Source organism: Pseudorasbora parva, chromosome 1 (genome assembly GCF_024679245.1).
Source record: "Pseudorasbora parva isolate DD20220531a chromosome 1, ASM2467924v1, whole genome shotgun sequence".
In the NCBI taxonomy this organism is placed as follows: domain Eukaryota; kingdom Metazoa; phylum Chordata; class Actinopteri; order Cypriniformes; family Gobionidae; genus Pseudorasbora; species Pseudorasbora parva.
The window spans coordinates 61,995,894-62,021,679 of NC_090172.1; the positions used below are offsets into that span (position 1 = coordinate 61,995,894).

The 25,786-nt window shown below is 41.8% G+C and overlaps 2 protein-coding genes across 2 annotated transcripts in view; both read right to left on the reverse strand.

Annotated features, from left to right (window-relative positions):
• Window positions 1–746: 746 nt before the first annotated feature.
• On the reverse strand, window positions 747–7,754 carry LOC137070828 (B-cell receptor CD22-like). Its single transcript, XM_067438334.1, has 6 exons — window positions 7,463–7,754; window positions 7,066–7,338; window positions 5,395–5,514; window positions 1,180–1,275; window positions 944–1,018; window positions 747–805 (listed from the first exon to the last, which is right to left on the reverse strand). The coding sequence occupies exons 1-6, from the start codon at window positions 7,752–7,754 to the stop codon at window positions 747–749; spliced, it is 915 nt and encodes a 304-aa protein (XP_067294435.1).
• A 229-nt stretch (window positions 7,755–7,983) lies between these two features.
• The window catches only part of LOC137070891 (B-cell receptor CD22-like), a 58,124-nt gene continuing 40,321 nt past the window's right edge, over window positions 7,984–25,786 (reverse strand). Inside the window, exon 4 of the mRNA XM_067438464.1 lies at window positions 7,984–8,240. Coding sequence (XP_067294565.1) covers window positions 7,984–8,240 — 257 coding nt within the window. The remainder of the gene's footprint in view (window positions 8,241–25,786) is intronic.

Sequence of the window (25,786 nt, forward strand, 5' to 3'; positions counted from 1 at the left end):
GGATTTGAAGCAAATCAATCGTGGTCCTAGATGTCTGTAAGAATTTTGAAAGAAATAAACCACTAGTTGGCTCTAACGAGCTTTACAGCTCTATAATCACGTGGTGTTTGACATATCCACACTAAATGCATATCATTTGATAGATCTCACAAGATGGGCACATGGAACATATGACTTTAAAGAAGCACGGAAACTTTTATGGAGATGGAGGTGGCACTATAGTTGTTAAAAAGCTTTAATATTTCTTCAATATTTCTTAATACCACAGGTTTCCTATGGTAAACTGCCTGTATTGGCTATAAATGGTCTTTTCTCTCTATGATCAAGATGTTTATAAGCTTGCTAAATAAAATGTAAAACTTTTATGCATGCCTTAAAGGCCTTAATTGCTCGAATCCCGATAAATGCTGCTTGCAGCTTTAATTATTATTATTATTATTATTTTTAAACAAATTTTAAATTTGAATGTGTTGTTGTGCCGACCTCCACTGACTCAAAACATCTTATAACACTCATGATTATTGATATTTTCTGGTTATGATTACTAAATTAAACTATGATTAATGTATATGATAGGGTAATATCCAGTTCATCAACTTTTGTTACATTTTTGAATCCCAACACTGAGTTTGTCTCTCATTTGATCAGTTATGATCACCTGAAATCATACAAACACAAGTATAAATGTGTATTTTTGTAATTGCGTGATATTGTGATCTTCTGCGCTGTGTTTAGTTGATCTCAGCTCAGCCTGTTCCGATCTTCAGTTTGGAGTAAACCGTGTCAGAACTCTCACCCGTCTTTCCTAACAGATGAAGAGTCCCGTCTTCATTAGGTACCAAATCTCATCAATATAGTTCTCATAGTTACAAGAATCATTTATTTATGCATTTATTTTACTGCACTATTTTACATCAGGCAAGCAGATTTGTTGTGGTCATACCTTTCTTTTCTTTCTTTTTCTTCTTCATTCCCTTCACTGATTTCAGGTCAATCTCACTATAGGTCACATCAATGTCTGCATTAAAATAAAATATTTGCAGTTATTTAACTCTTTTCTGTTCAAAACTGATGATGGCTACTATTTTGTCATCCATCTGTATACTCTAATTTCAAATGTCAAAGTAGATTATTGCAGTTAAAGATATTGTGAGTATTTGCGGCTGATGGCAGACTGACCGGACTGCTGTGGCGTTTGCTCGCTCCTCTTCTGTTCTTCTGTCTGTCTGATGTTGTGCCGCTGATGGTCAGTAGAGGGAGACAGAGATCCTCCACCTGCTCAGACACAGAGCAATGATTCCTAAACTAGAGCTTCTCAGTTTACGACAGGTATTTATATCCCTGGTACCATGTTGCCTCCAGGCCTATTATATACGTTTGTTTAAATAAAATGACACCCCCATGTATTGGTCAAACAAATTAAAATGCAAAACCGTGGTCACATGCCCCACAGTGGTCCATTTTGTTCTCTTTCAAGTCAGATGGCTCCATTTTTTTCTCACACTTTCATCCAGTTAATCACCCACAAAAAATATAACCGTAAAGTAAAAAGTAAAGAAGTATTAAAAACGCTACATTATATATAGGCTGTCATCAAATGTCTCAGGAAATTACAAAAAAACAAAACAATGTGTGTTGCCTCAAGACAACATTGTACTGTGATGGAATTGCAAAAGGCCATACCAGACATACTAGGATGGAATAAAAATATATTTTATTTGTAAAAATTTTTTTATTTTTGTATGATTTTATAATTTTATATAGGAATAGTAATTCACATACTACATCTGCACATACTGCACATGATTTAATGCAGGAGATAATTTGCATGTTTTCTATCAAGTTTAGGAATAGTAATGTTGTCCATTCTTGTCTAATACAGGCTTCTAGTTGCTCAACTGTCTTAGGTCTTCTTTGTCGCATCTTCCTCTTTATGATGCACCAAATGTTTTCTATGGGTGAAAGATCTGGACTGCAGGCTGGCCATTTCAGTGCCCGGATCCTTCTTCTACAGAGCCATGATGTTGTAATTGATGCAGTATGTGGTCTGGCATTGTCATGTTGGAAAATGCAAGGTCTTCCCTGAAAGAGACGACGTCTGGATGGGAGCATATGTTGTTCTAGAACTTGGATATACCTTCCAGCATTGATGGTGCCTTTCCAGATGTGTAAGCTGCCCATGCCACACACACTCATGCAACCCCATACCATCAGAGATGCAGCTTCTGAACTGAGAGCTGATACCACTTGGGTTGTCCTTGTCCTCTTTAATGCGGATGACATGGCATCCCAGTTTTCCCAAAAGACCTTCAAATTTTGATTTGTCTGACAAAAAAAAATGTTTTCACTTTGCCACAGTCCATTTAAAATGAGCCTTGGCCCAGAGAAAACACCTGCGCTTCTGGATCATGTTTAGGTATGGCTTCTTTTTTGACCTAAAGAGTTTTAGCCGGCAATGGCGAATGGCACTGTGATTGTGTTCGCCGACAAAGTTTTCTGGAAGTATTCCTGAGCCCATGCTGTGTAGCATTTCTGTGCCATCATTCAGTGCCATCTAAGGGCCCAAAGATCACGGTCATCCAGTGTGGTTCCCTTATCGAGGGACGCTGTGGGAACACCCCTGTGTGATTGCGTCACAAAGCACTCGTGAAATCCGTCCAATAGTGCTAGGATACGTCATAGGCGGGTGATGTGATTGACCAGGAAACGATAAAGTACCCCCGGACCAAACAGCGTTAGGACCAAATTGTCTGTCTATTTGATGTGTGTTTGTCTCTCTGAGAAAGATAAAGAAAATCATGGCGAATAAGCAACAGTTCAAACAGTGTTTTACTCCCTGCCCTGGTTATATCACGTGTGGGGATATACACGACCTGTGTGTAATGTGTTTGGGATTGGAGCATGTCCAGACAGTTCTCGAGGGGGCTGGCTGTGAGCATTTCGGAAGCTATCGATGAAAACGTTTCGAGACCGCCGAGCACTCTTTTTTTTGGAGGGTGCTTCGGCTCGGGTCCCACTACTGCCGAAGCACAGCGAAGGCTTGCATCCTGGGGATCGCAGATGGATCTGGTGGCGGGGTTAGAGATGGGTGATCCCTTATCTCTGCCCTTACCCGCTGGATCTGGTGCTTCAGTTCATGAGTTGGAAGGACGATCAGTGGTTTCTTCTGCTCGTGTTGAAGCACAGTGGATGTTGTGAGCCTGGATGATGATGTTTTACCACCACACACATGCTCAAGAAGAGCTTTTGGAGGTTGTCACTCACGCTGTGGCCAGGTTAAGCTTAGACTGTCCAGCCGAGAAACAGGAAGCCCGACAGGCAAGCAAATTAGATGAGCGCTTCCTGCCGTCAAGATCGCAACCTCCAAAGCGGGGCTTGTCGTTTTTTTCCGTCTTCCAACCCCGCGACTTCCAAATATTCCAACATTAGGGGGTTGAAGAGACACGGTTACATGGCGATGCCTCAGGTGGAAGAGACGCTTGCAAGCTATCTCTCCCCCGAGTCAGCATTGTCGCTAAGCCCAATGGGAACAACATCAGCATTAGTGGGCAGGGCGTATTCGGCAGCAGGTCAGGTGGCCGCATGTTTACACACTGTAGCGGTTCTGCAAGCATATCAGGCTGACCTGCTGAGGGATATTGATGATGAGTGTAAGGAAGTGGGGAGAGAAATGACTGCGGAGATTAGGAGAGCCACTGATTTGTCTCTTCGGTGGCCACGGAGAGATATTTATGGTTAAATCTTTCCGACATAAAAGATTGCGACAGCAAGTTTTTGTTGGACGCTCCTATCTTCCCAACTGGCCTCTTCGGCAATTCTGTTAATACGGTCGTCGAGAGATTTCAGGAAGCTAAAAAAAAAAGCGGCCGCATTCCAACGATTTCTCCCCTGAAAATCCCCCAAGGGATGACTGGGGCTCCTGGGTGGGAGCAGCCCCAGCCGAGTGAGTCCTCCTCGCACAGAACGCAACAAAAAGAGAGTGTTGCGTCCCGGTCTCTCCCACAGAGAGACCGGAGGTCGGGGCAGCACTCTCAGCTGAAGTCTTCCAGAGGTAGGACAGATCTGAGTTCTGTCATTATCTCTAGGAAGGCTTCGACAAAGAAGCACTGACACCAGAAGCACAGGGTTTCCGATTGCAGTCCCCTCCGAGAGGAAGCGGTACGGGGGCCGGTCTGCCAACCCTGCCACCTCTGGTGCTTCAGGGCGGAGCGGTCCTCAGCAAACACAAATCTCCATGTCCGCCCGGAAACATAGCGGCATGGGGATGTTCGCGCTCTCTCAGGAGGGCTCACGAGAGGTCAGTTTGGTTGCTCCCTGCTGGTACGCTGCTTCAGGACACCGAGCTGAAAAAATCCAGAAGCCAGCCTCGAGAGGCTGGTTCCTTTAGTGGATTTTTTGGCAGAGTGGAAACTTCTGCTGAATATCTCAGATTGGGTCCTGCAGACTATAGGAAAAAGGTACAGAAATCAGTTCAGAGGGAACGAGGCACTACGTCGCTTTGCCATACTCCCAGCATGCCTGTGACCGACTTGTTCGACATTTTCAGAAGCTAACGCTGTTTGGTCCGGGGGTGCTTTATAGTTTCCTGGTCGATGACTTCGCCCGCCTATATGACGTATCGTCACACTATCGGACGGATTTCACGAGTGCTTCATGACGCAGAGGCGTTCTGACGCAGCGTCTCGTTCCCTCTCAGGGAACCATGATTACATACATAACCCGAGACGTTTTCCAGCCTTGACCCTTATGCACAAAGATTGTTCCAGATTCTCTGAATCGTTGGTTGATATTATGCACTGTAGATGATGATAACTTCAAACTCTTAACGATTTTTTTCTGAGAAACTCTGATTTGGCTCCACTATTTTTCGCCGCAGCATTGGGGGAATTGGTGATCCTCTGCCCATCTTGACTTCTGAGAGACACTGCCACTCCGAGAGGCTCTTTTTATACCCAATCATGTTGCCAATTGACCTAATAAGCTGCAAATTGGTCCTCCAGCTGTTTGTTATACGTACATTGAACTTTTTCAAAAATTGAATTTTTTACATTGAAGATTTTTAAATTATTGCATTCCTTTTTTATTCACAATTTGTACAGTGTCCCAACTTTTTTGGAGTCGGGTTTGTATGTTAAAAACTACATACATCTATCAGGTACAATGTTGCCTTGATGCGACACATTTTTAATAAATGAATACATTTAAAAATAATCATTAATATAGCAGGAAAACATCACTAGTTGTTTTTCCCTCATTGATATCATATTACGTACCATAGAGGGATATCACATTATATAGTCTATAAATACTATATATCTTTATTTATATAAAACACTTCCAACTATAATTATGAAGCAGTTTGTCTGTATGCTTATTTGAGGAGGTGAGAAGAACCTTTTTTGTGTTTGCAGCGCCACAGCAGGACCAGTAAGAAACCGAGCAGAAATAAGGCGCTCAGGCCTAGAGTAATAACTCCAATCATCAGAACACGAGATCCAGATGTTCCCGGAGATCCTGATGTTACCGGAGATCCTGATGTTCCCTGAGATCTTGTTGTTCCTGGAGATCTTGTTGTTCCCGATGATCTTGTTGTTCCTGGAGATCTTGTTGTTCCCGATGATCTTGTTGTTCCTGGAGATCTTGAAGGTCCAGATGTTTCTAAAATAAAAGGTCAGTAGGTCAAATTATTCAAGTACTTTAAGGGTATCTAATCATCTGCAATTTGATTATTAGCAAAATTAAATAATATATTTATTTAGATTTTTTTGTTGACTACTTATTATCGACTCTCTATGCACTTTTAAAGGGGTAATATGATGTGATTTCTAGTTTTCCTGTTTCTTTAGTGTGTTTTGTGGCTGTTTGTGTATGTGTCAGATCTACAGACTTACAAAGCTCAACTTTGTGAAAGTTAAGGCTCAGCCAAGCCGTCCTAAAATGCTTAATTCAAACACACCCCCACAAATCTACGTCAGTCTGGAGGCAGAGTTTCATAACAGCGCCCAAATGTATATGCAAAAAAATATATTTTATTCTCGCTGTAGTTGTTGCCGCTGAAACTGCCATGTGATGGCTGTGTTTTTGTTGCAAAATCCAAATGACTTTGTTTGACCTTCCAAAAGAGGGCACAGAAAACAGGCTAAGCTTTATTTACAACTCTGTTCCAGAAGAGTACATCCCAAATATTCGACTTTGTGCTGCATATTTTTCAGAGGACTGTTTCTAGCACCTGAGAGAGCAAAGGCTGATTCTGTGAAAAGTGGGGCAATCTTTGCAAGTACAGTCTGACACTTCTGTATCTCAGACACCTGTAAGTATTTAAGTATTTTATTTTCATTATTTTAGAATTTGCTACTTTTTCAAATCAAGCGGCACCCCCCTACAGTTTCTGTTGAAGCCAATACAGAAGTGACTTAAACTGCAGTTCCTCGACTGGCCTCTAGAGATAGGCTCTTTCAAAGAGGCGTGGCCACTTTGATTGACAGGTGGATTGGCGTTTGTCTGCTGTCTGTTAGTCATCACGTCACAAGCTCCGCCCACGTCTCGCCTCTTTGCCCATTGTCAGTTATTCGGGAGTAACAAGCTGCCAAGATAGCAACGGCCAGCTCGTCTCTACTTTACGCTTCAAAACTTCTCTTCAGAATCCTATGGGTGACACCACGGACACTACGTCCATATTTTTTTTTTACAGTCTATGATTCGAACACAAGTTTTGTGCAGTATAGAGTAGTGTGTGTTTGTTGTTTCTACAAATGCAAACTTACAGATCTGATACTTTCCAGTCCAGTCACGCTGGTATTGTTGATCATTCAGCTTGGTCATTAGCATTTACGGATCAGATTCAGGCTCAAATCGATAAGGTAGTACCGACATTATCATCTGTCAATATTGCTTTGGGAGCTGATGTTCCAAATATGGTAAGAGCGTGACATTTCTGTCACACACTTAAGGTATTTGGGCCAATCACAATCACTGCTTTTTTTTTTACATGTTCTTGGATGTTTCTTATTTCTTCTCTGTAGACATTTTTTCCTCATGATGATCAGGAGAGATTCTCACACTCACCTGAGAGCGTCAGTGTAACTTCATCACTGGTGTGTGTGTGTCGTGATCCTCCCGTCTCTCTTCCTCTACAGCTGTAATGACCTGTGTGAGATTCACTAACAGAACTGATTCTGTATTTCTGTGATTGACTGTCATGAATCTCTGAATTATCTTTATTCCAGGTGTAGGTCCAGCGAGTGACGTCTGTCTCCTGTATGTCACACGTGAGAGTGACCGTCTGTCCTCTGAACACTCGTCCATCAGGATGAACACGCAATACAGCTTTGGGTCTCTCTGTGAAGAGAGCAAAGACCTTATTTGATGTTTAACTGACAGTACAAGATAGTGTTGATGGATGACATTAATTTGTATAATATTTCTATTATTAAATCAGTTTGTCCTGTAAAACAGCTCTCACCTCTTACTGTTAGCGTGACTCTTTGACCTTGTGTTCGGTTTTCTACACCACACCAGTACTTTCCTCCATCAGAGACTGTCACATCTCTCAGTGTGTAACTCGTTTCATCTCCAGTTTTTATTATCTTGGAGTTTTTGTACCAGATAATCCTCCGTCCAGTTGAGCGTCTCGCGTCACAGCTCAGAGTAACTGTGTCTCCAGTGAACACTGAACTCTGGGGCTTCACACTTACTCTGAGTTTGTCTGTAAATATTTCATGATGATCTTGAGTTAATATCCAGTCTTCAGTCATCATCTAAATTTGTCTTAATTTTACTTCACCCTTCAGCTTATTTTAATGTGTAACTGCATGGCTATTTTATGTTCTTTTAATAGATACAGATCCTGTGAGACATGGCTTACTGTAACTCACAGTTCAGTCTGTCTAACATGAAGCAGAAATATTTACTAATACAGTTTATTTTTCCATTTGCAGTTTATTAATTGTTCATCATTTGAGCAGATCCTGATGTCAGTGATGATCACTCACCCGTTACAGTCAGAGTCACTTCATCACTCGCGTCAGAGCAGACTGATCCTGATCCTGATCCTCTACAGCCGTAACACCAGCACATCTGTGTGCGATCTGCAGTGATCTTGAACTCTTTCTCATTAGAGCGCTGATCTTTACCATCACACTGCCATCTGTATGTCCATCCTTCCCCCTGTACGTCACATGTGAGAGTGACAGTCTCTCCTCTGAGTATCTGTGATGGTTCAGGCTTTACAGTCAGAACAGCTTTAGGTTTCTCGACAGCTGCACAAACAGAAGTTAGGATACAACATCCAAGGAAACCAAGATAAGTGAAAATAGTGAAAATGGCTATTTAGATGTAAACAGATATGTATAGGCTGCACATCATTGAAAACACTAAGGGTACTCATTAATGGTATGCATATGTGAAAATAGTTATTTTTTGCATTTTTCAGAGCGATTTCTGTCTTCCGGTTTGAAAAGCTTAGTCGGAGCCACGTCACAAATGCTGACGTCGGCGCGGGCTTTTCGGCCCAAGTATGGGCTGCTGGGGACATGCTGACGTCGACCGCTCCGAGCGATTCTCGATATATATTCATGACATGAAGCTCATTCAGTCCAATCCCTGCGCTGTAGTATGCATACAAGATAATTTAGTTAATATGCATGAGACAGTCACTTCTGTCAGGCTCGTCTTCCATCATTATTGTAGAGATATGGTGGGGAAGTTTTGGAAGCAGCGTGCAGAAAAGTCACAGAGGAAAGCTAGGCGTTGTGCAGATACGAAGTAACGTAAAGGGCGCCGAGCGAGCTGTAACCGGCGCCGTCTGTGGAAGCCTTTGCTACAAAGGCTCGGTAAAGTAAAATTCACCTGAGGAATCGCACGCCGAACCTGCAAGCGTTGACTATCTATGTCAGGAGTGCAAAATAAGCAATCTGTAATCTCTAGGCTAATGAACAAAAGCCACGTCCTCTCCGTTTTATTTGTCGTCACAGCCATGCACTAAACCGCATGTGTTCGGGCTCTTAGTGAAACAGCGTGCTGCATATTTGGACAAATATAGATTTAGCTGCCGAGTGATAGACAGCGCGGATCGTCACAGCAACCCAGCGCGCGTCGCTCTGTGCTTCAGATCCGCAGTCGAGACTTGCTTCAAACCCCTTCGCTTTTACCCCGATTGTTGATGCAAAGTCCTTAGCTTTACTTGTACTAATAGTGGCTGAAAAAGATGGGTTCTTCTTACTCGTCAAAAAGTCAGTCAAAATCCGTAAACCAGTGGGAGTTTAATAATCAAACACAAAAAATACAAAAATGTACAAATCCTATTGTTTCCTGTATCCTATGACACTTGTCAAACCTTATCTTGTATTACCTTAAACGTTTAAACACAAGATTTATCCATAATTGACAAGATCGACGAGACGGTAAGAAAACTGTTTCTCCCTTCTTTCTTCCTAAACTCAATCTTCTGCGCACGCGAAGTGGGCGTAAACCATTAAAGAAATAGAACAAAATTATACATTATAAACATAGGAAATAATATTGAAATATATAAACCACAGGAAATATCAGAATTGCTTCTCAAAGAACGTTACATAATACTTTCAGTTATTAATGCCAAAAAATCTGCAATAATAATATAAACTTTATTGCTATGTTAAATTGGCTCTTACATACCAGCCCCTAATTGTCTTTGTGTTCAACAAAACAATTACCAATCTATTTACTAAAGAGCCAAGTAAATTAAAGATGCAAAAATATTCTTCACTAAATTGGAGTAAAAATGTTCCAATAAGACCTGAATTAACGTATCGGACTCATACAGATACTACATACAGGATTATGTGTACGTGATTATAAATCTGCCTCTAAAAGTAAACAAAGCTTAGTAACAGGCCGTAAAAGAGTGCTCGTGTTGGTTTTCACTTGGGCTTGCCGCACAAGACCCTTGTTGTCTGTGAATGTTTGTAGCACACGTCCCATAACCCAAGAGTTTCGTGGTGCAGAATTGTCTGCAACCAATACAATGTCCCCAGGCTTGAGATTTTTCTTTAGGCTTTGCCACTTTTGTCTTTCTTGCAGGTCTGGTAAGTACTCTTTGATCCAGCGCTTCCAGAATAGGTCAGCCATATACTGAACTTGGCGCCACCTACGTCTGGAATACAGGTCTTTTTCGTCAAATACCCCAGGAGGCATGGACGGCTTTACTTTGAGCAGCAGCAAATGATTTGGAGTGAGGGCCTTTAAGTCATTTGGGTCATTGGAGACCTTAGTGATGGGACGACTATTGATTATTGCCTCCACCTCACATAAGAGCGTTTGAAGACTTTCTTCATCGAGAGACTGCTGTTTTACAGTGGAGTTCAGAATTTTTCTGACAGTCCGTATTTGTCGTTCCCAAACTCCTCCATGGTGGGATGCAGTTGGGGGGTTGAAAATCCACTGTACACCTTTTGCAAGCAATGTGGTTTGAATCCTGTCATTATTTAAACTTTGTATGGCTGTTCGCAACTCCCTTTCTGCCCCAATGAAATTTGTTCCATTGTCAGACCTGATTGTTTGAACCTGACCCCTTCTAGAAATAAATCTTCTTAGTGCATGAATGCACGAGTCCGTATCCAAAGAGCTAGCAATCTCAACGTGAACAGCTCTTAAGGTCAGGCAAGTAAAGATTACCCCATATCTTTTAATCAATGTCCTTCCTCTTTTGATTTCAAATGGGCCAAAATAATCAATGCCCACATTTGTGAATGGGGGTTCATCTGGCAAAAGTCTGTCACGGGGAAGATCAGCCATGTATTGTGTGCTTGTAATGCCGTGCTGACGTTTACAAACTGTGCATTGAGACAGAATTTTTCTGATGGCTGTTTGCGATTTTGGAATCCAATATTTTTCTCGCAACTTTGACAACATGTGATTACGGCCGCTATGACCTACATCTACATGAATTGATCTTAAAATCAGATGTGCAACATGATGGTCCTTTGCTAAGATAGCAGGATGCTTCGACTCCTCAGGCATAGCTGATCTGCTTAGTCTGCCACCTACTCTTAGGATTTTATCTTGCAAAACTGGTGACAACCTGTAAAGAGGGCTACTGCATTTCACATTTTTACCTTGCTGGAGGGTTTTTATTTCCCCGGGAAACATGATTGTTTGGCTGTAGCGAATGATCTCTTTCTCAGCTTTTTCAACATCACTTACAGTCAATGTAACACCTGACAGTGAAGCTTTGAAGGTTTCCATTTCCATTTCAAGATCAGAATTCACTCTTAGACTGTGGGACAGCTCTTTTCTTTTTTCTACCAGTGCCTTCAGAATGGTTTTTAATTTAAGGAACCATGCAATGGCTCTTCTTAACCTGTACCACTCTGAGTAGTGTAAAAAGAACTGAGAAGTATAGTCATAATTATCTGCACACACTGCATTGACAGAGACTTCTTTAACTTCCAGATCATTGCCAGTTATCTTAAGAGTGTGATTTGGCATTTTTGGCCATTCCGATTCTGGCTTAGTCAGAAAGGATGGACCTGTGAGCCATGAATTTGCTTTAAGGAAAGCATCTACAGTGAGTCCTCTTGAGGCAATGTCGGCTGGGTTGTCAGAAGATTTCACATACCTCCATTGCGACACCTTTGAGAGCTCCCTGATGGCAGTTACCCTGTTGGCCACAAAAGTACGGAACCGTGTGCTTTCATTGTTGAGATACTTCAGGACTGAAGTACTATCTGTCCAAAATACAGACTCCTGAAGAATCAAGTCCAATTCAGATATCAGCATATTGTCCATTCTAGAAGCCATTGTAGCTGCTGTGAGCTCAAGACGTGGCACAGTAACTGACTTTACTGGAGCAACCCTTGCTTTACCCATTACAAAGGCACAATGTTGATCACCTCTGCAGTTCTCCATGAGCAAGTAAGACACCGTGCCATAATCCAGTTCACTGGCGTCTGCAAAATGGTGCAGCTGTGCTGAGGTGACTTCTCCAAAGTCAAGTGGCTTCATGCATCTCTCAACCTGAAAGTCATTTAAGTTCTGAAGACTAGCCAACCACAGGTTCCACTGATGTCTGAGCGTTTCTGGAATACTGTCATCCCATTCATGTTTTGTTCTACAAAGCTCTTGCAGTATTTGTTTTGCAGGAAGAATGACTGGAGAAAGTATTCCAAGGGGATCATAAATTGAGCTGACCATGGACAAGATTCCTCTCCTTGTAAGAGGCTTTTCCTGTAGAGTTACTTTGAACTGTAAAGTGTCTGTCTCTACACACCACTGAACCCCTAGGGCTCTTTCCAATGGTAACTTTTCTTTCTCCAGATCCAAGTCTTTCACTGTCTTTGCTTTGCTGTCTTCACTTATGGATGCAAGAACAGTCCGACTGTTGGACATCCACTTGGTCAAGTTAAATCCTCCTGATGCACACACCTCCCTTAATTCATGCAATAGAGCAATACCCTGCTGTTCCGTAGCCACAGACGTCAAACAGTCGTCCACATAGAAATTTCTAAGGACTGTCTGAGTTACCTCTGATCTGTGATGTGCACTATTGTCTTTTGCACACCTTTGCAGAGCGTAGATTGCACAACTTGGGGAGGATGTAGCACCAAATAAGTGCACAGTCATTCTGTATTCCTCCATTTCCTGCGCAGTGTCTCCTTTTGGCCACCAAAGGAATCTTAACAGGTCTTTGTCTTTATCAGGAACTCTGACCTGATAAAACATTCCTTCTACATCTGCTGCGAGGGCAATCGGCTCATGTCTGAACCTTGTCAGCACACCAATGAGAGAACTATTTAAGTTGGGTCCTTGTAACAGTTGAGAGTTAAGTGATTTTCCTTGGTAGGTTGCTGCGCAGTCAAACACCACTCGAAGTTTGTGTTTCTGCGGGTGATACACCCCGTGGTGTGGAATGTACCAGATTCTGCCAGAGTTTCCTTCAGTTTCACATGCAGGGATTTTCTCAGCATGACCTTTGACTAACATGTCATCCATGAAACTACAGTAGTCATTGTGGAAAGCTGAATTTCTTTTGAATTTCCTTTTCAGAAATTGAGCGCGCAGAGATGCAACAACATAGTTGTTTGGAAACACTACATCATTTTTTCTCAAAGGAAGGCCAATGCAGTAATGTCCATCAACAAGCTCTACTGACTGTGATACAGACTCCATAAACTGTCTATCCTCTATAGACATTTCCAAATTTTCAGCTTGCTTACATTCAGGAAAATCATAACTCATTTGCTGTTGAATTAGGTTCTCCAAGCTTACCACTGAAATTCTGTTTGCCATCACCTGTGGCCATCCTGTGCTTCTGTCAGTTTGGATGTTCTCTCTTTCCAAAGGTCCATTTACAATCCAGCCCAGGATGGTCTTGACAGCATAAGGCCCATTTCCTCTGCTGTTGATAACTTTCCATGGCTCAAGAATCTTGGGTACATTTGTTCCTATTAGTAAGCCAATACCTGAATTGATCTGAGGAAGATGCACCTCTTCAAGGTACTTCCATTTCTTAACATCCTTCTGTTGCGGAATGTTTTCTCTTTTAACTGGAATCTCTTTTTGTGAGAACAGCTGAGGGAGACCCACAAACCTGTTTTCATTCAGTCCACTTACTTCCAGTTCGGTGAAAATGTGTGTACTAACAGACCTTTCCTGTCCCATAGTACGCAGCAGGATGTTTGTTTTCCTACCAGTTAGCTTTAACTCCTTCATTAGTTGTTCTGTGCAAAATGTTGCAGAACTTCCTGGGTCCAAGAAGGCGTAGGTCGTAACCTCATGATTACTTTTTTGGGATTTAACTCTGACTGGTACAATGGCCAAAGAGCACACAAATCCACCAGCCCCCGTACAGCCACAAGTTTCGCTGGTTGTGGTACATGATTCAGCGACAGTTGTGGAACTGTCTCCATTTTGTGATCCTGGAAGCGCTGGCTTTTCCGGAAGATGAAGAATGGTTGGATGCTTTAGTGAGCATTTTTGACAAACAAGTCTTTGCACACAACCTTTACTCATGTGACCTGGTAATAAGCAACCATAGCACAAGCCCTTAGCTTTCAGAAAGTCCAGCTTTTCCTTGTGTGGCTTGTGCTTCAAAGCGTTGCAAACGTCCAATCCATGCTCTTTATTACAGTATAAGCAGTGAGTTCCATGCCTTGCCTTTGCTCCTTCTTTTACCATTATTCTTTGTTTATTGAGCTCTGGAACAGGTGTCACACTTGTGGCAAATGTTGTTTTCCTTTCTTTCACTTGTAAGTTACTTGATTTGTTTGGTTTAAATCTGAGATTGTCTTTACCCATTTTGTTATCCTGGATATTGCCAAACAGTGGATGTGAAACAATTCTTGCCTGTTTGTCTACAAAACTAACCAAGTCGGAAAATCTTGCTCTCAAGCCAGTCCTTTCCTGAAGCTCACAGGCAACTACTCTCCACTTTTCTCTCAGTTTAAAAGGAAGCTTGGACAGTCCAAGCAACATGCGTGCTATTGTTACCATCTCCTCAACATATTCCACACTGTCAACAGTATTGCGACAACCAGTAAGGAAAAGAGCAAAATCTGTTAAGGCTTTGTTATCCTCAGGCTTTAAATCTGGCCAGTTCAGTGCTTTTTCTGTATAGGCAGTGGCAATTGTGTACTCATTGCCAAAATGTTGGTAGAGTAGTCTCTTAGCCTCATTGTAGCCCTTTTCAGAAAGCATTTGTTGACAGCTGCGTACCAGCACCTTTGGTTGCCCTGTGGTGAACTGCTCTAAGAAGTACAATCTGTCTCTGTTATTTGGGGTCTTATTCTCTACTCCATGCTCAAATGCTCGAATGAAGAATGTGAATTCTAGCGGGTCTCCACTAAATACTGGAATGTCCATTGGAGGGAGAGTAGATAAAGACTGCTGTTTTATGAAAATCTCAGCAATGTCATTTTGACGTTGCATGATGTTGAACAAGCTCCCTGTTTCAACATGTGAAGGAATGCTCACATCTGTTCTTGGTGGCTGTGATTTAGCAAAATCCTGTTGCACATCGCTGACTCTTGGTACGTCATCAGTATCAGGTGCTAACTCACGAAATGTTTTTGGTCTTACTGCTTTGTCAGATGTAGCTTTAAGATTCTCTTTAGTTGTGGCTGCTCTTGCTGCACTACCAGATGCATCAGAAACGCTACGCGATGGTTCATACATTGAAAAAACCTTCAGTTTGGCTTCAGCCGCAGCAATAGCAGTTTGGAGCTCTAAATTTTCCTTTTTTGCTTTGAGCTCAGCTTCTTCCCTCTCAAGATCTTGTTTCTGCTTCAAAGTATTAGCACGTGCCAACAGTTCTGCCCTTTCAGCTTCAATTTTCAGCCTAGAAGAAGCTGTAGATGAAACCCCTGAGGCCACCTGACTACCAGATTTTTTTTGAAAGAGAGGCAGTTGTGAAGAAGAAATAACCATTGAGGCACTGTCAGTACATTCGACCTCTGCATCACATTGCTCTGCCTCTTTAGATTGGAGATTTACTCTTTCAATCCAATCTTTGACCTTGTCTACAAAGTGCTTAAATGCTTGAGACTTGGGTTCAAACCAATGTATCTGATCTAAATATGCCTCATCAACAGACATAAGTTCTCTGGTTTCATTATTAATGTCTTGAAATGCAATAAAGGACTGTGCAAACTCACCATTTATGCATTCATTTACAGTGTCAACATTACCAGAGTCCTCAAGCAAAGTTTCAATTTCTCTCATTTGCCTTGTTAAATGTCCCAGTTTGGCTCTTCTACTTCCCATCAACTGGTTAAGCCGTTCCTCTTGTGCTTTAACAGTCATCTTCGGCACTCGTTTAGAGGTCGCGTTCAATTCCTCTGATTCCATAGTAATCAATGTTCGTGTTCAAAGCGCGCATTGTATTCATCACGAAAGCAGATGAGATCGCCCTCTTGCGACATTGTTTGACGGAGCGCACATGGCGAGTCCATGACGCAGCACAATTCAACCATATCCAAAGTCCAATAATATCCCTAAACGTCCAAACTATTGCCAAAGTTCACCAAAGTCCGATCAGCCAAATCAGTTGTGTGTGTAATCCCAAATGCCATCGGAGAATCTCAGCCGCGATGGTGCATTAAATCCAAGTATAGTCCGATGATGGTCTCTAATGATGCGCGAATCACTCGACAATCCTCTTGTTAAAAACAAAAATATTGCTCATCCAATTCGCACGAAAAGAGAAGTTTTCTTACTTATATGTTGATGCAAAGTCCTTAGCTTTACTTGTACTAATAGTGGCTGAAAAAGATGGGTTCTTCTTACTCGTCAAAAAGTCAGTCAAAATCCGTAAACCAGTGGGAGTTTAATAATCAAACACAAAAAATACAAAAATGTACAAATCCTATTGTTTCCTGTATCCTATGACACTTGTCAAACCTTATCTTGTATTACCTTAAACGTTTAAACACAAGATTTATCCATAATTGACAAGATCGACGAGACGGTAAGAAAACTGTTTCTCCCTTCTTTCTTCCTAAACTCAATCTTCTGCGCACGCGAAGTGGGCGTAAACCATTAAAGAAACAGAACAAAATTATACATTATAAACATAGGAAATAATATTGAAATATATAAACCACAGGAAATATCAGAATTGCTTCTCAAAGAACGTTACATAATACTTTCAGTTATTAATGCCAAAAAATCTGCAATAATAATATAAACTTTATTGCTATGTTAAATTGGCTCTTACACCGATCTAGAATTACACATCTCTGTCACATCGCATGTTGGGTGGTTTACGTTCTCTTATCACGTCGGCGCGTTGTTCATCTTGCCAAACAGCGTGCATATTTGGACAAATATAGTTTTATCACGTTTGCAAAATATTTCGTCATGCAGAATAACATTTATTTTCATTTCTCACTGAATTATGCTGGTTTGAAGAGCTGAATGATTTGCGATCTCTGCTGCACGCCACTCATAGCTCTCTCATTCGCTGTACTCGTCCCTCATTTAATCTCACTGTGGTAAACAATGCCAACGGGAACCAAGAACATGTCTCAGAACCGCTGTAACTGCTGCTGTTGATATCGCTAATCTTAATGCACCTACTGAAACTCCCCTATTTATGCAAACTTTCCCTCTTTCCACACAATACCATCCCACCTTTTCACAGTCGACCACTCCCCTTTTAACAAGCTTTTTCAAATCGAAGGTGTGAAAAAACACCGCTGCAGCAGGGGGGTTTCATGACCCTTTAAATGACATCAGGAGGATCAGGCCCTCCCTATCGGAGCTACACAACTCCTTGTCCAAGCTCTTGTTCTCTCCAGACTGGACTATTGTAATGGCCTTTCAGCATCAGTCAAACCTCTGCAGCTGATCCCAGAATGCATCAGCGAGAACGATCTTTCACAAGCCAAAGAGACAACCTCTCCTCATAAACGTGCACTGGGTGCCAATTGCCACGTTTATCAAAATAAAGCAAAGACTTTATATATAGACCATTTCAACGGCTATTTGTAGATGTAAGGAAGTGACGTGTGTGGTCCTTGGACGTTTCCGGTTAGTTAGCGCGCACATTCTAAACATCAGCGAGAGGATCAACATAGACGGTGATATTACTATAGTTTACTTATCCATGCGATTTAAAATGTCAACATTAAAATTAGGACCATGTTGTTCGGTGGTCGGATGCTCTCTCAGGCCCGGGACAAACTTGCTGTCGGAAGATGATGACTGAAGACTGGATATTAACTCAAGATCATCATGAAATATTTTACAAATAGTTGGAAACTTCTGGGATATTGTAGGTACTCAACTGAACAAAATATATAACACTGGCCTAGTGGTTTTTGGATATTTTACTGCAAAAATACTACATAGTTCACCTTTAACCAAAGATTCTCTTGGCCATTGTCATCATCTGTCTTTAACCAGTGATGTGTGAAATCTATAGCCTATCCCAATCATGTTTTCCTATGTTTGTTTTTAGGAAAGCCATCAGATGACCCTCTAAGTCCAGACTACATTCCATCAAAGCTTCCTCACAGACCTGACACCTCCAGAAAAATGGCCCGATATCAGAGATCTCTGAAACGACTATCAGAGGTCTTTGAGATGAGCATTAGAGTTCAGCATACTGAGGAAGTAGCAGAGGACATGGACATAGATGTAACAGAAGTTAAGTCTTACAATGACATGTGTGTTGGAACAGATCTCACAATGAGGGATACTGAAGATATGCAGAAACTGAACACATCTTACAAAGAGCAAGTAAGCTCAGTGCTCATTCTGCTGGATCTGTCTGCTGCTTTTGACACAGTTAACCACCAGATCCTCCTGTCAACACTTAAGACGATGGGTATCTCAGGAACTGCCCTCCAGTGGTTCAGGTCTTACCTCTCTGGTAGGTCCTACAGGGTGTGATGGAGAGGTGTAGTGTCTAAGTCACATCATCTAGCTACTGGGGTTCCCCAGGGCTCAGTCCTTGGACCACTTCTCTTCTCCATCTACATGTCATCATTAGGTTCCGTCATTCAGAAACATGGCTTTTCCTATCACTGCTATGCTGATGACACTCAACTCTACTTCTCATTTCAACCAGATGATCCTACAGTCAGTGTTCGTATCGCTGCCTGTCTGACAGACATTTCTGACTGGATGAAAGAGCATCATCTTAAACTCAATCTTGCAAAGACAGAATTACTTGTTTTCTCAACCAACCCAGCACTTCATCAAAATTTCTCCATTCAGCTTGGTTCATCGACCATAACTCCATCAAGGACAGCCAGGAACCTTGGAGTTGTGATTGATGACCAGTTAAACTTCACTGACCACATTACTGCAACAGCCCGGTCCTGCAGATTTGCTTTATACAACATTAGAAAGATTAGACCCTTCCTATCAGAACAGGCTGCACAACTCCTGGTTCAAGCTCTTGTTCTCTCCAGACTGGATTATTGTAATACTCTTCTGGCTGGGCTTCCAGCATGCACTATCAAACCCTTGCAGCTTATCCAGAATGCAGCGGCGAGAGTAGTCTTTAATGAGCCGAAGAGAGCGCATGTTACGCCTCTCTTCATCAAACTGCACTGGTTGCCAATGGCTGCTCGCATCAAATTCAAGGCTCTAGTTCTCGCCTACAAAACAACCACTGGTTCTGCACCAATATACCTAAACTCAATTGTTCAGACTTACACACCCTCCAGAAGCTTGCGTTCTGCGAATGAGTGGCGCCTCGTGGTTCCTTCCCAAAGAGGCATGAAATCGCTCTCACAGACATTTTCCTGGACCGTTCCCACCTGGTGGAATGACCTGCCGATCTCAATTCGTGCTGCCGAGTCTGTAGCCATTTTTAAAAAACATCTTAAGACACATCTTTTCCAATTGCACTTTTCCTATTGCACTTGACCAATACAGAATAGCACTTACTGATCATATCTACGTCTCTCATCCGGATTTGTGCCTTCAGGCGGGTATGTTACATAGTTATCATAGCTACCAAAATCCAGTGTTCTGTATTTTGCGTACGTGAGTTTTTGCTGTCGATGGCTATTGCTGCGCGTTTAGCTAGAATGCCATACAAAACCAACCCATTGGGCCACTGAATCCGCATTAACGACAACAGTTGGGGCATCAGCCTTAGTCCTAATGGGTTGTTATCATAGCTATCCAAATACAGTGTTCTGTATTTTCCATACGTGAGTATTTGTTGTAGCTGGCTATTAAAAAAAAAAAAAAAAAAAAAAAAAAAAAACAGTTGTGTACTGTGCTAATTAATTGAGATTTGTTACAGCTCTTACAGGTTGTTGGCTTTGTTTGTTTCGTTGCTTCTATTGCTCTACCCTTTTTTGTAAGTCGCTTTGGATAAAAGCGTCTGCTAAATGATTAAATGTAAATGTAAATGTAAATGTAAGAAGCCTAGAGTCAAAGGTACAAACACTCAGCTGTGAGAGGAAACAACTTAAATCTGATGTGGATTTAAAGGATGATCATATCATTCACTTCTACACTGGCCTTCGCTCATCCAAAGTGTTCTTCGCACTTCTGACATACCTCACCACTGCTTGGAGTCCGAGAACACAGAGTCCTCCAACAGCTCTCCAGTTTTACCTAGTCTTAATGAAACTGAGACTTGGTCTCACACATAAAGATCTTGCCTTCAGGTTTCATTGCAGTTGTGCAACAATCTCTGCAATATTTCATGACTGGTTGAACGTAATGACACAGCGTTTCAGCTCTCTAATTCATTGGCCTTCTAGGGATGAGATTAAAAAGAATCTTCCTGCCCTTTTCAGTGCCCCCCCATTTAATTCAGTGAGGTGCATCATAGACTGCAGCGAGATTTTTATTGACCGACCAACATCACTCAGTGCAAGAACAATGACCTACTCCAACTATAAGTCCCACAACACCATCAAATTCCTGGTTGGCATCAGTCCTGCAGGGTCACCTTCCTTTCCAAGTCTTGGGGTGGGAGAACCAGTGACAAAACAATCCCCAAATCCTCTGGTTTGATTGATCTTTTGGAGGAGGGAGACATTGTCATGGCTGACAGGGGGTTCAGTTTCCCTGAGTATTTTGCTGCGAAAGGAGTCCAGCTACTTATACCAGCTTCAACTCATGGGAAGACACAGCTTTCAGGACAGGAAGTGTCTGTGTCCCGTCACATGTCAAGGTTGAGGATTCATGTGGAAAGAGCTATTGGTCGTATTAAAAAATACTGCATTTTGCGACAAACACTCCCCATAAACTTGGTAAAGCGAAGATCCAAAGACACAGTGGCAACTGTTGATAAAATTTTACTTGTTTGTTCTGCATTATCTAATTTGGATAAGTCATTAATTCAGTAGAAAAATATATTAGACACTGTCAAGTGATTGTAAACCTTTTATTTTGTTGTTGATTGAATGACTGTGTACAGTATTAACATTAGTGGCAGATTTAACAAATGAAATTGTTCTATTGCATTGTAAATATCTGTTGTATATAGATTGTTCTTGGATTTGTTTAATCTATTTTATTTCTAACTACAATTATTTAACACGAACATTTGCTGTCCTGCAATTGATTGAATATATTTCAAAACAAAATTAAATTAATTTTTAACATTACTAAGAAGGTTGTGTATGATTTCCTATTTATGTGGATTATGGTGAACACACTGAGCAAAACCATTCCTCACCAGGGTGCCTTTTTAAGCCTACACATTTCAGATGAAACACCTTGTGACAGACAGAGCACTGTGTAACAGATGTTTTAGAACTACTTTTACACAAACAGGAAGTGTCTACCATCAGAAATTGATTCCTCAGTTTATGCGTGCAAATTTCTGTGAGAATGTGCTGCCTGTAGAAGAGATCCAGTTTGGGTCTGATCTGATCCCAGTACTCTTCAGAGAACTTAACTTTCTGAATGTGGCAGTCCTCTGTTGTCCAAATGACAAAGTAAGATGTGTTGATGTCACACTCTGCCATTTGCCCCTGAACTTGTGCATAATATGCATGGTTCTTTTTAAGCTCAAAGTTTTTTCCCAGACAGAAATCTTTGTTCTTGATAGCATTATTAATGGACATATTTGCATACTTTAAGGGGCATTTTATTTCAAGTGTAGCAGGTGGGCAGCACTTGCAATGGACTATTCCATCTGGGCTGGCTCCTAAATGAGGAAACTTTGGATTTACTACCAACCCTATTTCATCCACTGTCAAGCTGTCATGACAAGTCATCTGGTTTGAAGTAAAGGCTTCTCTAGCTAGTTTTTCATTGTTCTTACCCCAAGTTAAGGCTGGTGTGTTTCTGCTGGATGTGTATCCCATGATTTTAGATGTTATGCTAGCTTGACTTGTCTTGCTTTTTAACACTTCATTAAAGTGGCTTGCAGTGATTCGGCCCTGTCTCTGCTCAAACCACTGTTCACAAGACAACTGACCCAATGTACTCTCTTGGAGGTGCTTACAATTCAGTTCACTAAAGTAAGCAGGGATGGTTTGCATGATTTTATCAAGCTCATTTTGTAGGTCATCTTGTGACAACAAACTGTGCTTCTCATCAAACAGATGTGTAAGGGGCTTTGGCAAGTTTGTCACATCTACAGTGCTGTCAGCACAAGGTGTGTCACTCTGAACCGCTACTTGTAACTCATTGGAAACTGCCTCAGCTGTAGTCAGAAAGTCAACCCTGTTTGCGCTCTCCTGCTCTCCTATGACTTAAATGCGAATCACATTTAAGTCATAGTTAAATTTATTTATTTATTTATTCACGAATACAGAACATTTCCAAAAAAAAAACAAAACTACAAGTTAATACATATACCTAAGAGTGAATACATATGCTGATTACTGACTAGTTGCATATGTTATAACGCATGATATAATGTAAGCCAAATGCAATACAGATATGTACAATGTCATGTTGTAATCACATACATTGATACATACAGCTCTGGAAAAAATTAAGAGGCCACTTAACATTTATTTCTCAATGTTAAGTGGTCTCTTAATTTTTTTCGAGAGCTGTACATGGAAGCATTTATGGATCTAGTCACTATATACCCATGTATGGATATATCCATGAAAAAACATTTGGGAACATGTCATGTGTTTTGCATATATTGTCATTTATTAGGTTTCTGCAAATGTTTTACTTACTTTAAAGGACCTAAAAAGCATACTGGGTGAGACTGGTGTGAAGATTATTAATAATTCCCTCCAGGCTGGCCATGTTCCTTCATCTCTTAAAACTGCTATCATCAGACCACTTCTGAAAAAACCTACTTTAGACCCAGATGTTAATGACAACTACAGGCCCATCTCCAACCTCCCATACCTCTCTAAGGTGCTGGAAAAAGTTGTTGCTGCACAGCTTCAGGTCCATTTGGAGCATAACCATCTTTTTGAGAAATTTCAGTCTGGTTTCCGCTCAGGACACAGCACAGAAACAGCTTTGGTCAGGGTCACAAACGATCTTTTGATGGCGGCAGATGCTGGTTCCCCATCCCTTCTCATCCTCCTGGACTTAACTGCAGCTTTCGATACAGTTGACCATAACATCCTCCTTCACCGTTTACATTCCACCATTGGTCTCTCTGACTCGGTCCACAACTGGTTTTCTTCTTATCTCACTGGGAGAACTGAATATGTTGCGTTAGGAGAAGCTACATCCCTGTCACACAATGTCACCTGCGGTGTCCCTCAAGGCTCTGTGCTCGGACCCACCCTGTTCATACTCTACATGCTCCCCCTTGGCCGTCTCATCAACCGGCATGGGATTTCTTTCCACTGCTATGCTGATGACACTCAACTTTACTTTAGGACAAGTTCATCTCCCTCTGCTGACCTCACACCTTCCACTTTGATCACTTGCCTGGATGAGATAAAGGCGTGGATGAAGCAAAACTTTCTGCAGCTAAACAGCTCCAAAACTGAAGCTATCCTAGTCGGCACTCCACTTCAGGTCCAGAAGTCCGTTATCACCAGCATTGCTTTCTCTGATCAGGTCATTCCTCTTTCCACTTCAGTCACGAATCTGGGGGTCAGAATGGAATCACAGCTTACTTTTGAAGCGCACATCAAACACCTGTGTAAGACCTCCTTCTTTCACCTCAGAAACATTGCCAAACTTCGTCCCATTCTATCACTGGCTGATGCGGAGAAGCTTGTCCATGCCTTTATCTCCTCCAGGCTGGACTACTGCAATGCGCTCCTTATTGGCATCCCTAGCAAAAATCTTCAGAGGCTGCAGTGTATTCAGAACAGCGCTGCTAGGATCCTCATGAGGGTGCGCAAATACGACCATATCACCCCCATTCTAAAATCACTCCACTGGCTTCCTGTGTCGTTCAGGATCGAGTACAAGATCTCTCTCCTTACCCACCAGTGCATCCATGGTGATGCTCCCTCCTATCTCAAGGAACTCCTCACCACACAAACAGCCACTCGTAACCTCCGCTCTGTTTCGCTGTATCGCCTCAAAACTCCCACAGCCAATCTCCGTACTATGGGGGATCGGGCCTTCTGCTCTGCAGCCCCCAGTCTGTGGAATGCTCTCCCTGACCACCTGCGGACTCCACAGACTATAGATACTTTTAAGCGTGGTCTTAAAACCCACCTTTTTAGCAGAGCTTTTAATTGACTTTTAATTGACTTGCTACTTGTTTAATTTATTTTATTTTATTTTTCGGTTTTATTTATTTATTGTTGTTGATTGTTTTTGTTTTTGTTTTTAAATTCTGTAGCACTTTGAGATTTTGTTTAATATAAAGTGCATTATAAATAAAATTTATTATTATTATTACTACAGTGGATGAGATGGGCTCCCTACTCTGAGCTGCTCTTTGTCTGACAGGCTTCGAAAAGTCAATGTCTGCCACTGGTTTTGGATCTATCTAAAACAAAGTGGGATTATACACTAACTCAATCAATCAATCAATCAATAATTTATTTATATAGCGCCTTACAGCAGCCAAAAGGTGCACAAGGCGCTTTCCAGAACAAACATCAAACAACAACATAAAGACAAATACAAACAAACAAGAACAAGACTAAAAGTCAAAAGCTTGATTAAAAAAGTGTGTTTTCAGATGTGCTTTGAAAATACTCAGCACCGTGATGTTTCGAAGGTGCACAGGGAGTGCATTCCACAACTTAGGTCCTAGAACACTAAATGATCGGCCTCCAAACTTTTTATACCTGTATGTTGTGGTAACCAGAGAAATTTGATCAGAGGAACGGAGTGTCCTGGCTGGCTGATATATTTTTACTAGTTCAGTGAGGTATACTGGGGCCAATCCATGGATGGCCTTAAACACAAACAATAGGATTTTATACTCCACCCTAAACTGCACTGGGAGCCAGTGAAGCGAGCGGAGGACAGGGGTGATGTGTGACCGTTTAGATGTGTTAGAGAGAAGACGTGCGGCAGCGTTTTGTACCAGTTGAAGGCGACTGATAAGAGATGTATTTAGTCCAGTGTAGAGGGCATTACAGTAGTCGATCCTCGAGCTGATGAAGGCATGAATTGCTTTTTCAAGGTCGGCTCTGGACAAAAAATATTTGACCTTACTAAGAAGTCTTAGCTGGTAAAAACTCGCCTTCACTACTGCACCAATCTGTTTATCATACAGCATGTTTTTGTCCAAAATAACGCCCAGGTTACGTACAGACGGAGCAAACTGAGGTGTCGTAGGTCCAAAGGTAAAAGCACTGCTGGATGAATCCGGGCTGAACAGGATGTACTCAGTCTTTTCTTCATTTAAATGAAGGAAATTCTGGGAAAGCCACTGTTTGATGTCCTGAAGACAATTATAGAGAGGATCCAGTGCCGACCGATTACTCAGTATCACAGGAAGGTAGATCTGGAGGTCGTCGGCATAGAAATGAAAATGAACGTTGTGTCTGGAGATGAGTTGACCAAGTGGCAGAATGTAGAGAGAAAACAGAATAGGACCGAGAATGGAACCCTGTGGTACTCCAGATGACATAGGGGCAGCTGAGGAGGAAAAGTCATTGAGCATTACTGAAAAGGTTCTATTAGTGAGGTATGAGGTGAACCAATTCAGCACCACTTTCTGCAGACCAGCAACATGTTGAAGACGAGAAATGAGAATTGTATGATCCACAGTGTCAAATGCAGCGGTAAGGTCCAGTAAAACTAGAACCATAGAGTTTTTTCTATCAAGTGCTTCAAGAATGTCATTATGCACCCTCAGTAACGCAGATTCAGTACTATGTCTGGTCCTGAAACCAGATTGGAACGTATCCCCAATGCCGTGTAATTGCAGATGAGCCTGGAGCTGGGAGTAAACAAGCTTCTCCATCAACTTTGACAGAAATGAAAGGTGAGA